The 14,450-nt window shown below is 41.9% G+C and overlaps 1 protein-coding gene across 3 annotated transcripts in view; it reads right to left on the bottom strand.

The window, feature by feature from the left end:
• The window catches only part of SERGEF (secretion regulating guanine nucleotide exchange factor), a 78,072-nt gene extending 68,961 nt beyond the window's left edge, over nucleotides 1-9,111 (bottom strand). For all 3 annotated transcript variants that reach the window (XM_063289390.1, XM_063289391.1, XM_063289392.1), the window contains exons 1-3: nucleotides 9,066-9,111; nucleotides 2,487-2,625; nucleotides 328-483 (exon numbers count right to left, since the gene is read on the bottom strand). In XM_063289390.1, the coding sequence (XP_063145460.1) occupies nucleotides 328-483; nucleotides 2,487-2,625; nucleotides 9,066-9,110 (340 nt within the window). In that variant the 5' untranslated portion in view covers nucleotide 9,111. The remainder of the gene's footprint in view (nucleotides 1-327; nucleotides 484-2,486; nucleotides 2,626-9,065) is intronic.
• Nucleotides 9,112-14,450: the final 5,339 nt, after the last annotated feature.

Raw genomic sequence — 14,450 nt, 5'->3', positions numbered from 1 at the left:
ATTCAACTGAAAATGGTCCCATTTCAAAACATTCAATAGGTTGTTTTGTAATTTTTTTATACAATGCAATATCCTCTGAAAAACTTGGACACCCTTGGAGGCCTGCATAGGGTCCAAGGCTTTCACTGTATGCAACGATTTGCTTCAATGTTCACCCAGGCCTTTGGCAAGGGAGAGTAAGATCCCTCCCTTTATCCTGTTTGCCATCTTTATATTTTATGTTTTATTGATTTTATTATAATTTCTTTGTTTGATTGTTAGGAGCCATCCAGAGTCATTGAGAGTCGGGTGGCATACAAGTTTAATAAATTATTATGACAGATTTACCAGCAAGTACAACTGTAAAATCCCAGCCACAGGCAACTTGTATGACAGGACAGCCACAGAGTGAAGAACATAAGGTAAAATGCATCACATCCTCGGTATGACCAAGTCCCAACTGTCCATCTTTATTCTGGCCACAGAAAAAGATCTGTCCAGTGTCTGTGAAATAAAGAGTTAGCATCAGATTTATCTGTAGCAAACGGACCGTGTAACCCAATAGATTTAACCATCAGGGGTATATTATGCCAGCAACTGCTATTTAAGGAATGTTTTCATGTTAACAATTCCCAGTGCTGTTTTCCTCTGTTACAGAATACTAACTTTGTTGGATTCCCAGTCCCAACCAGAATAGCCAACCAGGATAGCCAATGGCCAGGGATGAAGAGAAATGGAGTCCAGAATCATCTATGAGACTAGTTCCTCATTCCAGCTTTTAGTACTTAAATAAATATACCCAGAAACTACTCAAGGTAATGAAGGATGTGGGAGTATATAGCCCCTTGACCCTTATACATAGATTCTATCTGTGTCCTCAGGATAGCTGCCTGAACTCCCAACTTGGATGTTTTGCCCTACAAATGAAAACACACAGGGTCTGTGGTGAAAATGCAGGGGACCTTCAAGGTCTTGTCCCACCTGTACATGTAAACCATGCGGGATTAAATGAACACATCTGACTATGGGTATTTGCGAAGGAATGGCAAGTGACAGGGCATGTGACATCACATGCATCATGATGGAAATGGCATCATGAAGGGCATGACATCATTTGACATCATCCTGACTTTTGACAGATGCCTATGCAACTGATCTTAAATAACTCCTATACAGATTTGACCAAATTTGTTTGTTATTGCACTCACTGGATTAGCTTATGATTTAAATCATTGAATCAGTGATAATTTGCATCACAGTCTCCTAAAGGGACGCGGTGGCGCTGCGGGTTAAACCACTGAGCTGCTGAGCTTGCCAATCGGAAGGTCGGCGGTTCGAATCCGCGTGACAGGGTGAGCTCCTGTTGCTAGTCCCAGCTCCTGCCAACCTAGCAGTTCGAAAACATGCAAATGTGAGTAGATTAATAGGTACTGCTTCGGCGGGCAGGTAATGGCGTTCTGTGTAGTCATGCCGGCCACATGACCACGGAAGTGTCTACGGACAAACGCCGGCTCTTCGGCTTTGAAACAGAGATGAGCACCGCCCCCTAGAGTCGGACACGACTGGACTTAATGTCAAGGGAAACCTTTACCTTTACCTTACCTCCTAAAGGACTGGTATATTAATTCTTACAGAGCAATTGTGTGAGCACTGTGGTACTTACTAAATGGGTTCTTTAAGGGTATAATTAATGAGGAGTGATATAATCATTTCTTAACTAACTGTATTTTGTTGCTTTGTTTTTATATATTCTTCAGCCCTGCATGACGTTGGCACAAAACTGCACATCCACACAAAACTGAGGCAATGATATCCACCACAATCCAATTCTGGATTGATGTTTTTCTTCTAAATTCCATAAACTCTATTTCCCCTCAACTCAAATATTTAGCTCATCAAAAATGTTAAAAATCTAATTCCATTTCAGAATGGCTTCATATTTAGATATGGCCCTGAAACAGCCTTCAATGAACCCTGATTGATGACATTTACCAGTAGAGACATAGGGGAGAGCTACCATGTGGATTTTTCTGGATATCTCAGTGACCTTTAATATCATTAACCACAGAATATTGCTGGAGTGCTTCAGTGGGTCAGGAATTGGAGGTTCTGTATTAAGCAGTGATTCCATTTCTATCTGCAGGACTGTCATTGGCTAGTAGCAATGGGAGATTTTAATTCACCCCATGGCACTTGCATTGTGGAGTCCCATAGAGTTCTATTCTTCTTGAAAATAGTTATCCAGAGATCTGGCATTCTGTGTAAACAATATTGTAGATGACAATTCTATCTCTCCTTTCCACCTCAAACAAGAGAAGGTATACAATTACACATATATTTCAAATTGTTCTATTATCTACAGAGGGGGGAAACTTGGATTCCATAAACATCATACAAAGACAGAAATGTGGTTGGGGAGTGTTCTGACTGATCATGCAGGAAAGATCTACAATCTGCCAAAGCTAAACTTCACAGTATGCAAGGAAAAATTATAGTTGGATTCTTACCAGTAAGAACAGCAGAATGACCTCCTCCTCCAGTAATGCTTTTGATACAAGTCTGATTGAAGAGCAATGCCTTCACAGCCTTAGGCAAGAGGACATCATTTTTATGACCAACACCAAGTTGTCCATAGCTGTTTGCTCCCTGTAAAAAAGTGGGGGAGGGGAGGGAAATAGATTTATTTAAACCCTGATCAATTCAGAGATGCCCAAGATACTATCTATTTGTTATATGGTAATTACAGGAATTACTTAATATTAATACAGTACTTGTGATAGTCCTGTCAGGACAATCTAAGACAGACCAGTTCATGGTCATTCAGAGATCATATTTGCCAGTCAAGAGTTCAAACTAAAGCCTTTAGACATTTAACACAACATTCTACCTATCACACATACAGCTCTTTATTGAAGTTCACATTTGCTAGTTTGTTACTGAAAAGATAATCTTTTACAAACATATGTATTAGAAATTGGCAAAGCTTACAGTGAGTCAGGCCACTGAGTCCAGTTTTGTCAACACTGACTGGCAGCAGAGAGGGCTATCATACTTGGGCTGCAAAACTCCAGATGGCACCAAGGTGATTTAGAAAATACTATTTGGTTGTCAGAGTTCCAGCAAAACTCTGGAATTTCAGAAGGGGATTTGTCAGCCATACCTAGCAATATTAAGGGTTGAAATGTGCCCTTCTCCAAGGAGGTTATTACAATAACTGTAAATTTAAGAAAAGTACCTAATGTTGCTTTTTCTTTTTCCTTTCCAATCATTTTTTTGATGTGAGCTGTGTCTTTTACATTATAATTCTGGGATTTCATATTAATACTCTCTTGCTTTCAGAGGAATTTTAGATTTAAAAAATCCAATAAGAATATTTTATACAGCATATCATATAAATAAAATACCTACTCAGGCCTTCAGCAAAGGATCGTTACCTTGTCGTGGTGCTGGAGCTTGAGCACCTCAGTGATGCCATGAGCTAAACCGTGAAGGGCCACCCAAGACGGGAAGGTCATGACAGAGAGGTCAGACTAAATGCAATCCCTGGGGAAGGTAATGGCAACCCACCCCAGTATTCTTGCCATGAAAACTAAATGGATCAGTACAACCAGAGATATGTCGGTATACCATCGGAAGATGAGACCCCCAGGTCGGAAGATGGTCAAAATGCTACTGGGGAGGAACAGAGGATGAGCTCAACTAGCCCCAGACGTGATGACGCAGCTAGCTCAAAGCCGAAAGGACGGTTAGCGGCCGACGGTGCTGGTGGTGAACGGCGAATCCGATGTTCTAAGGATCAACACACCATTGGAACCTGGAATGTAAGATCTATGAGCCAGGGCAAATTGGATGTGGTTATTGGTGAGATGTCAAGATTAAAGATAGACATTTTGGGCATCAGCGAACTGAAATGGACTGGAATGGGCCACTTCACATCAAATGACCACCAGATCTACTACTGTGGACAAGAGGACCACAGAAGAAATGGAGTAGCCTTCATAATTAATAGTAAAGTGGCTAAAGCAGTGCTTGGATACAATCCAAAAAACGATAGAATGATCTCAATTCGAATTCAGGGCAAGCCATCTAACATCACAGTGATCCAAATATACGCCCCAACCACAGATGCTGAAGAAGCTGAAGTAGAGCAGTTCTATGAGGATCTGCAGCACCTACTGGACAAAACGCCTAAAAGAGATGTTATTTTCATCACGGGAGACTGGAATGCTAAGGTAGGCAGTCAAATGACACCTGGAATTACAGGTAAGCATGGCCTGGGAGAACAAAATGAAGCAGGACATAGGCTGATAGAATTTTGCCAAGACAACTCACTCTGCATAACGAACACTCTCTTCCAACAACCTAAGAGACGGCTTTATACATGGACTTCACCAGATGGACAACACCGAAATCAGATTGACTACATCCTTTGCAGCCAAAGGTGGCGGTCATCTATACAGTCAGTAAAAACAAGACCTGGAGCTGACTGTAGTTCTGATCACGAACTTCTTCTTGCACAATTTAGGATCAGACTAAAGAGATTAGGGAAGACCCACAGATCAGCTAGATATGAGCTCACTAATATCCCTCAGGAATATGCAGTGGAGGTAAAGAATTGATTTAAGGGACTGGACTTAGTGGATAGGGTCCCGGAAGAACTCTGGACAGAAGTTCGCAACATTGTCCAGGAGGCGGCAACAAAATACATCCCAAAGAAAGAGAAAACCAAGAAGGCAAAGTGGCTGTCTGCTGAGACACTAGAAGTAGCCCAAGAAAGAAGGAAAGCAAAAGGCAACAGTGATAGCGGGAGATATACCCAATTAAATGCAAAATTCCAGAGGTTAGCCAGAAGAGATAAGGAATTATTTTTAAACAAGCAATGCGCGGAAGTGGAAGAAGACAATAGAATAGGAAGGACAAGAGACCTCTTCCAGAAAATTAGAAACATTGGAGGTAAATTCCAGGCAAAAATGGGTATGATCAAAAACAAAGATGGCAAGGACCTAACAGAAGAAGAAGAGATCAAGAAAAGGTGGCAAGAATATACAGAAGATCTGTATAGGAAGGATAACAATATCGGGGATAGCTTTGACGGTGTGGTCAGTGAGCTAGAGCCAGACATCCTGAAGAGTGAGGTTGAATGGGCCTTAAGAAGCATTGCTAATAACAAGGCAGCAGGAGACGACGGCATCCCAGCTGAACTGTTCAAAATCTTGCAAGATGATGCTGTCAAGGTAATGCATGCTATATGCCAGCAAATTTGGAAAACACAGGAATGGCCATCAGATTGGAAAAAATCAACTTACATCCCCATACCAAAAAAGGGAAACACTAAAGAATGTTCAAACTATCGAACAGTGGCACTCATTTCACATGCCAGTAAGGTAATGCTCAAGGTCCTGCAAGGTAGACTTCAGCAATTCATGGAGCGAGAATTGCCAGATGTACAAGCTGGGTTTAGAAAAGGCAGAGGAACTAGGGACCAAATTGCCAATATCCGCTGGATAATGGAAAAAGCCAGGGAGTTTCAGAAAAACATCTATTTCTGTTTTATTGACTATTCTAAAGCCTTTGACTGCGTAGACCATAACAAATTGTGGCAAGTTCTTAGCGGTATGGGGATACCAAGTCATCTTGTATGCCTCCTGAAGAATCTGTATAATGACCAAGTAGCAACAGTAAGAACAGACCACGGAACAACAGACTGGTTTAAGATTGGGAAAGGAGTACGGCAGGGCTGTATACTCTCACCCTACCTATTCAACTTGTACGCAGAACACATCATGCGACATGCTGGGCTTGAGGAATCCAAGGCTGGAGTTAAAATCGCTGGAAGAAACATTAACAATCTCAGATATGCAGATGATACCACTTTGATGGCTGAAAGCGAAGAGGAACTGAGGAGCCTTATGATGAAGGTGAAAGAAGAAAGTGCAAAAGCTGGCTTGCAACTAAACCTCAAAGAAACCAAGATTATGGCAACCAGCTTGATCGATAACTGGCAAATAGAGGGAGAAAATGTAGAAGCAGTGAAAGACTTTGTATTTCTAGGTGCGAAGATTACTGCAGATGCTGACTGCAGTCAGGAAATCAGAAGACGCTTAATCCTTGGGAGAAGAGCAATGACAAATCTCGATAAAATAGTTAAGAGCAGAGACATCACACTGACAACAAAGGTCCGCATTGTTAAAGCAATGGTGTTCCCTGTAGTAACATATGGCTGCGAGAGCTGGACCATAAGGAAGGCTGAGAGAAGGAAGATAGATGCTTTTGAACTGTGGTGTTGGAGGAAAATTCTGAGAGTGCCTTGGACTGCCAGAAGATCAAACCAGTCCATACTCCAAGAAATAAAGCCAGACTGCTCACTTGAGGGAATGATATTCAAGGCAAAACTGAAATACTTTGGCCACACAATGAGAAGACAGGACACCCTGGAGAAGATGCTGATGCTAGGAAGAGTGGAGGGCAAAAGGAAGAGGGACCGACCAAGGGCAAGGTGGATGGATGATATTCTAGAGGTGACGGACTCGTCCCTGGGGGAGCTGGGGGTGTTGACGACCGACAGGAAGCTCTGGCGTGGGCTGTTCCATGAAGTCACGAAGAGTCGGAAGCAACTGAATGAATAAACAACAACAACCTACTCAGGCAACTCCATCTTATAATATCAGCCGTAGTACCAAAGATTTTCACATGTTCTTCTTCCCATGTTATTAGTTTGTTTGTCTGAGCTTACCTACAACTCCAGTCCACAAAGATTCTGAGTAACTTACAAATCCCTCTCCGTTAAGAGGTAAAAGGACAGTTACAATAAACTGTGCCAGAGGAATAAATATCAAACACATACCACAGTGGGAGTATTTTATCTGTAACTAATTCTCAGTCAAGGTCTTTTTGAATAACTGAGTCACAGAATCATACAATTACAGAGTTGGAAGAGACCACAAGAATCATCTACATCTAGTCCTTTGCAGTGTGCAGGAAAACCAATGAAATCATCCATGAGGGACGGCTGTTCAGGCTCTTCTTAAAAATCTCCAGAGATGGAGAACCCATAGGTACAACAACACTATACCACCTCCTCTCTTGCACGGTGTGTTCTTCTGAAACAAGGTTGTTCCAACTGGTGGGTTTTGCCTTTCCAAAAAATTGACAGACTGGCAGCCAGCCTAATGTTGGGTTGGCAGGGGTAGGGGATGCTGTTCCAAAGAACAAGATCTGTGGACTGAGAAGCCTCATTCCTGTGGTTCTTGATGGTTATACCTCTTTAGGGGAACCTAGAGAGATCCTTTGTTGTTATTTGTTCAGTCGCTTCCGACTCTTCGTGACTTCATGGACCAGCCCACGCCAGAGCTTCCTGTCGGTCATCAACACCCCCAGCTCCCCCAGGGATGAGTCCGTCACCTCTAGAATATCATCCATCCACCTTGCCCTTGGTTGGCCCCTCTTCCTTTTGCCCTCCACTCTCCCTAGCATCAGCATCTTCTCCAGGGTGTCCTGTCTTCTCATTATGTGGCCGAAGTACTTCAGTTTTGCCTTTAATATCATTCCCTCAAGTGAGCAGTCTGGCTTTATTTCCTGGAGGATGGACTGGTTTGATCTTCTTGCAGTCCAAGGCACTCTCAGAATTTTCCTCCAACACCACAGTTCACAAGCACCTATCTTCCTTCTCTCAGCCTTCCTTATGGTCCAGCTCTCGCAGCCATACGTTACTATGGGGAACACCATTGCTTTAACTATGCGGACCTTTGTTGTCAGTGTGATGCCTCTGCTCTTAACTATTTTATCGAGATTTGTCATTGCTCTTCTCCCAAGGATTAAGCGTCTTCTGATTTCCTGACTGCAGTCAGCATCTGCAGTAATCTTCGCACCTAGAAATACGAAATCTTTCACTGCCAGTTATCAATCAAGCTGGTTAGAGAGATCCTATTGGTCAGAAAAATATCCTAGTCCCAAACCATAATATAAGCTGTGATTGTCCACAAATGCCTTTCTTCATGCAACAGAGGAGGAATAAGATTGTCACTGCACAAAAGAATACCTGGATACAAGTCTGCCAATATTTCACATTCCTAGGATATTCAGCTAATACAGTGGCTAATCTTGGGTGCAGCAAATCCCAACAGACAATTTCCAGCATTAAACTAATGAATTAATATTAATCAAGCATTATGTTTATCGAGTTTAATTGTGTCTCTTGACTTACAGGTGTTTATCCTAAAGGGTGCTCATTAATTTACCAGGGCCGGAAACTTAACGCTTTTTTGTGAATGCTCACAACAAAACAGCCACCGCAGAAGCACTAATAAAATAGGAACCGTTGGCCAGCAGGGAGCAGCAAAGGCTAATGCTGCTCTCACGGCTGGCCTTCAGGACAGGAATATACACTTTCTCCCCAAAACGAGGACCCAGCCTTTTGGACAAGCCTTAAAAGAGGTCTTTAACTTCTGCCTTAAAGTCTGAACTCTTCAAAGAATTTGAAGGGATAACTCTTCAGTGACGCTCTTTAATTGCAGTCACTGCAACTACGCGAACAGCTCGGTCTTCCAAGCAGCGCTGCCGAAGATGTTGTGAACGGAGTTCTGTGTCTTTCGAAACCGCGCGACAGTGAAGACATTAAAGGGATTGTTAATTTGGATTGCGATATTATATGTGTCTGGATCTACGCAGCGCAGCTACTACGTGTGATAAGAGGAGTTTCTCTCTCTGCTTGCCTGCCTGTCGTGTAATTATTACAGCCGCAAGTGTGTCCCTTTCGGATTTCAACCCAGACAAAGCAAATCGACAACGAATTCCTCCGAAGATAAGATTTTGCCCCTATCTTGGTTGTTTCGGTAATGGGGGAAGGTGGGGATAGGAATATTAATCTCCACCACAGGCTTGCTGCGTGATGCAAGAAGCATTTCAAAGGCTTAAGTTAGAAAGAAAACAATGGTCTGGAAAACGCGGGAAAATCCCATTTGCAACGAAAGAGTCCGCCCTTTTCCTCCTCAGCCATAGCCTGACCCAGGATAGGCCCTTTTTCTGCCTCCCGTACCCATAGGACGGCCGCGTCCGGCCGCCCTCTTAGCACCGCTTCGAGGACCTACCCAAGCGAGCAGCGCTCGTGCGGCGTCCTGGCGAGCGACGGCCATAGTCGCCGAAGAAGGCGGGGCCGCTTGCGGAAGCGCTCGCGGCGGGGAAAAGGTCCGCCTTTCCCTCGTCTTCGCTGCAGCTGCAGGAGCGGGCGTTGTGAACTCAAGCCGGAGGTTCGTCAGCCGGGCAGGTAGAGAGAGGATTGCGGCCGATGCAAACCCTTTTGATCGTTTGGCGCTTGCAGCTGTGGCTTGGCGTTGTAGAAGATGTGGCGATGCGAACGCGTGAGAGAGGAATATGATATGCGGACAAGCCATGTCAAAGGAGTTGCTACGTTGGTCTGGTGTAAAAGGCAAAGCCGCCTTCGAGTGGAGCTCGACTCCTTAGGGACTTGGGGGACACGTCCATGTGGTTTCTTGGCAACAGTATGGAAGTGGTTTACCAAAGCTTTTTAACTGCCCAGCCCTGGGATTTGGCGTGGTTTCCCACAATACATGTTAAAGAACCGATTTAGGTGTGAAAGAAAATCCTCACACTGGGATATACAGTTCGTCCTCACTTAATAACCATAATTGGGACCAGCAGCTCTTGCTAAGCAATGTGGTTGCATGACTGCACTGGACTTACTCAGTTCCACTGCAGTCATTAAGCGAATCACGCGTGGTTATTAAGCACATCATGTGACCACAACTTGCAACTTACTGCTGGTTTCTCCACTGACTTTGTTTGTCAGAAGCCATCTGTGAAGCTTGCAAATGGCAATCGTGTGACCGTGGGGTATGCTGCAACGGTCATAAGTTTGAGGACCAGTCATAAAGCTACTTCAGTGCTGTCGTAAGTTCAAATGGCTGCTAAAGAGGGCAGTTATTAACCAAGGACTACCTGTATTTTCTTCCATGTCCAGTGGTGGTCTTAAAATAGCTCTGAATAAAAGTGTCCTGTGGCATTTGAACTCATAGGTGGTTTCATGATTGTAGCATGTGAATTAACACCTTAGAAAGGGCCTGAATATATAATTTTGGTGAAGATACCAGAAGTCAATATGGGTCTAAATCAATCTAATCTACTTTGTTCAGACAGACTGAATTTGTAGCACACCCTAGGCTACAGTGGCTGGCTAGTTTGTGGTTTATTGTGTTTTGAGAATCTAGATAATTGAATTAATTCAGTAAATTATTGTGTGAACACAGCCATGTTTTGGGGAATGAATAAATCACCCAAAACTCATCAGCTCTGTCTTTTCAACGGAGTACTCAAATGTAGCTATCCATGCCTTGGCTGTAGTCCTCTGCTGCGCAAGAACAAGAGCAGAAAGGTCAGGAAGCTACATACAGTAATCACAATTGTCGTCGTCTTCATATTTTGAATGATAAATAGCTCTAGAATAGCCTTTCCCATCTGCAGCCCTCCAGTTGTGTGGGATTACAATTTCTAACTTCCCTGGTCAGCATATCCAGAGTCCAGACCAGGAAGAACCACTTCTGAGCAAAGATAAGAGTCTTGCCCTGGATGATCTGCCTCTCTAAATGGTTGCAAGAGACTGTCAAGAAATCTCTAAAAGAGTATCTGTCTGAATATTGTTGATACACTTTAGGCTTTTTCTTCATTTTTGCAATTTTTATTGTGATTATTATGAAAAAAATCAGCCTCTTTGAATGGCATAACAGAAATAATAAAATAGAATCAGATGTACAATATAATGCATTGACGAATAGCTTCCTGAAGTCTTCCCTACTTTTTAATGTTTCCTCAGCTCTCTGTTCTTTTTATTTCTTCCCTCTGTCCTTGTTTTCTCATCCAGAGATCAGCTCTTTCTCTTTTAGTGTTATAATTAAACTGTTATTTAAATAGAACAGTTAAAATAATCCAGTTATCATAACATCATGGTTTTGGTTTGCTTCTCTCTGCACTATAAGGAATAAAGGAGCTATACACATTTTAGCATAATCTCCAGTCCATTTCACCGTCATTTGTCCTAGCTTCCACCCTGATGCAACACCATCATTATTTGGATTTTATGGCATCCATGATACATCTGTGGTCAGACATATCCATGATGAGCAAGGTTACCTAAAAATCTCACCAGGAAGATTCTCATGGACTCAACATTCTGAAAAACGTTTTTCAAATTTACTGAAGGTCCATCACTGACACTTTATGCTCATTCATTTCAGAAGCTACAAATTTATGAAATATGTTAGTGTAGAAAGAGAGCTATGGTAAGAGAAAGTCAGGATAAGCTGTCATGAGCTTCGATGAAGTAAAGAACTGAGCTGATGAAATGAAATATGTAATACTGAATTCTAGAATTTGGTAACCTTTGTTGACCTTTAAGCAAAAACACTGCTGGCTGCCATTATAAGTGCATTTTACAAATAGTATTTCATAGGAGTGATCTCACAGGTTACTATTGCTTACTGAAGCAGGAGAAAAAGCTTACATTACAGCTGTTAGAGTGTTAGATCAAGACAAGGGAGACCTGGGTTCAAATTTGAACTTAGACAATTTGTTTGTTATAACCTCCTTTATAGGAAAGAAGTGAGGACTAATATGTATACAACATTAACTTGGATTGATCACATAAAAATTGAATAAAATGCCTGTTAAACATGTAATCTATTACTTGGAAACTATTTCAAGTAATACTTGTTCTACTGTCAAAAAAGAGCCAGTTTGGTCTAGTTGTTAAGGCGCTGGGCTAGAAACCAGGAAACTGAGTTCTAGTCCTGCCTTAGGCATGAAAGCCGGCTGGGTGACCATGGGCCAGTCACTCTCTCTCAGCCCAACCCACCTCACAGGGTTGCTGTTGTGGGGAAAATAAGAGGAGGAAGGAGTACTAGGTATGTTCACTGCCTTGAGTTATTTATAAAAATAATAAAGGCGGGATAAAGAAAATCTAAAAATAGATTATCTCAATTTCAACTAAGAAATAAAAATGCAAAAATTCCATCTGTAGTTTACTTTGCTTCCATTAATGTTATTTTTGTTGGATAATTAATTCAAACTCTAAATTAAGACAAAGGCATCTGATTTCTAGCATTTAAAGAGGATGGCTTAGGTTACATCTGCATGGGGTAAGGAAAAACAGGGAAGTTGGAGCATCTCTCTAACAGGGCTGTCCATTAAAGAAAGTAACTTCGGGTTAATCCTCTGTTTGTGTTCTAATGATATGGAAAGCACTGGATTCTCTGGGGATAGTTTGCCCTGCTCTTAATCTAGAAATGTCCAGACTATCAGATTCAGATGATACATTAGGTTAACTGATAGTATGTTACATGAATACATCTTATAAATTCAACTGATAATCTAGTGCAGCCTTCCTCAACCTGGTGCTTCCAGATAAATGTAATGGTTAGAAAAGATGGAAATTAGATTATGGACCTTTCAATCACAGCCCGTATCACATGCTGGCATTTGGGTAATGTAGTCCAGTGTATCAAGAGGTAATGAGGTTGGGAAAGCTGATCTAGTGTATATTATCAGATTTTACATTTGCAGCTGGCAGGAACATTTTATAACATGCTGAATTTTTTCCCCTGTGTGTGATCAAATCAATACATGGGATTCAGATGATTTTCCAAATCAAAAATAACAACTCCTTTTCTAGTATTAATAGCTAAAGCTATGATAATATACAAGATGTTAATGCCATGATTTTCAGGCCAAGCACTTTCTAGGGAAAGTGCAGAATGTTTGTCATAACAGGAAACATTTGCATGCATTTGACAGTGCTTAATACTAAACCAGACCTGATTTATTTGTTTATGTTTGCCTACAGTTATTTGTCATGATTTACCTCACCTTCATCTGGCCTTACCTCAAGATGCCAAGGACAGAAACTGGGACTTACTGTGTGCAAACTACATTTTTTGCCTTTCCTGCTGAATTGATATCACTGGTTATGTTGCAAGAAGCTGTGCAGGCAGTGGGATCAATTTCCTCTTTCTCCCAACCCTTGCCCTCCCAGGGTGTTCATGTATATATGTATATGTACCTTGTCTGCCTCTGCCAGTTAAGTCTAGTCCCAGCACCTGCCATTTTAAGGCATCTCAGAAAACATGGCTTTGCCATCTGGCCTGGGGATATCTGCTAGTGGTGGTGTGGAGCTTGCAAAACAGCTGTACTGTTAGTGAGATTGATCACGCTCTCCCGCAGGTTGTTTTTTTATGATTTTAAGAGTTTTTAATGATTCTTGTGATTATTTTTTGGCTATTTTGCTGTAAGGTTTTGTGTTAACTTCATATGCCACTCAGGGTCACATATGTGAGATGGGCAGCTATATAAATCTACCAAATAAATAAATCTGCTGGAGAGAGGCTAAGAAATCAGCTGATCAGTCAGGTTATTTGATGGCGGTGGCTCAGAAGTTCTAAGTTTCTCACGGTTCCTCGGAAAGTCCCAAAGTTCTGCTTTGGTATATTACAGGGAAATTAAATTTTCACCCTTTTCTGCCTTGTAAACTCTAGCTTAGGAGGGTAAAGTTTAGCACATTGCTACTGACTCCCTAGAACCTGATATAAGGCAGAAGCCTAAGCAACAAGGAAGACAGCCAATCCTTTCTGAACTTCTTCTGAGAACTGAACAAATTTCACAAAGAGAAGAAATGAATTTAGACATAGTTTTAATCTGAAAGGACTGGGTGTCATATTTCTGAACTTCAGATTCGGTTGCATGAGGTCCTCGAGCCTGTTACTGATCATGAGCATCAATTTTCAGGAATTAAGAATTCTCCGATAACATTGTCCCTAAAGGTGGCTGCTGCTGCTGCTGCTGCTGCTGCTGCTGCTGCTGCTGCTGCTGCTCATCTGCCCTGTGTAATTCCAGAGTCTGCTTGTTTTTCCACTGCACTCACCTAATTCTTGCAGCAAACCTATCAGTGCATAATGTAACACAGGGTTTTTGTTTAGTAGATGGCCTGTCACAGAGCCTGATACTGATTAAGGATGATAGAGAGTGACTGGCCCAAGGTCACCCAGCTAGCTTCCATGCCTAATAATCTACTAGAATCTGGATCTCCTTACTTCTATTCCAGCACCTTAACTACTACACTAGGGTGGCTCTCAATGCCTCTAAAGGCTGACTCTCAGCAATATATGCTTAATATTATGCAAAATCTGGTAGCAGCCAACAAATGTGTGAATTGTTTCCATGACCAAATATGAGATGTATTCACTCAAAACAGTATGCCAAAAAAGGTGCTACTTTATATGCACACACACTCTGTTGCTTGGCTCTTTCATCAGAATTTGCCATGTCTTCTGAACTAGTGATAAGGGTTTGTGAAACTGGAATATCACTTGCAATAAACTTTTATTACAAATTCTGGTCTCTGTCAAGCCAAAATGGATCATTCTAGGTTTGGATGACACAGAAAACTTGATCTGATTTAAAAATTGCAA

Source organism: Candoia aspera, chromosome 1, assembly GCF_035149785.1.
Source record: "Candoia aspera isolate rCanAsp1 chromosome 1, rCanAsp1.hap2, whole genome shotgun sequence".
NCBI lineage: Eukaryota > Metazoa > Chordata > Lepidosauria > Squamata > Boidae > Candoia > Candoia aspera.
This window is presented reverse-complemented; position numbering and strand designations above follow the sequence as displayed.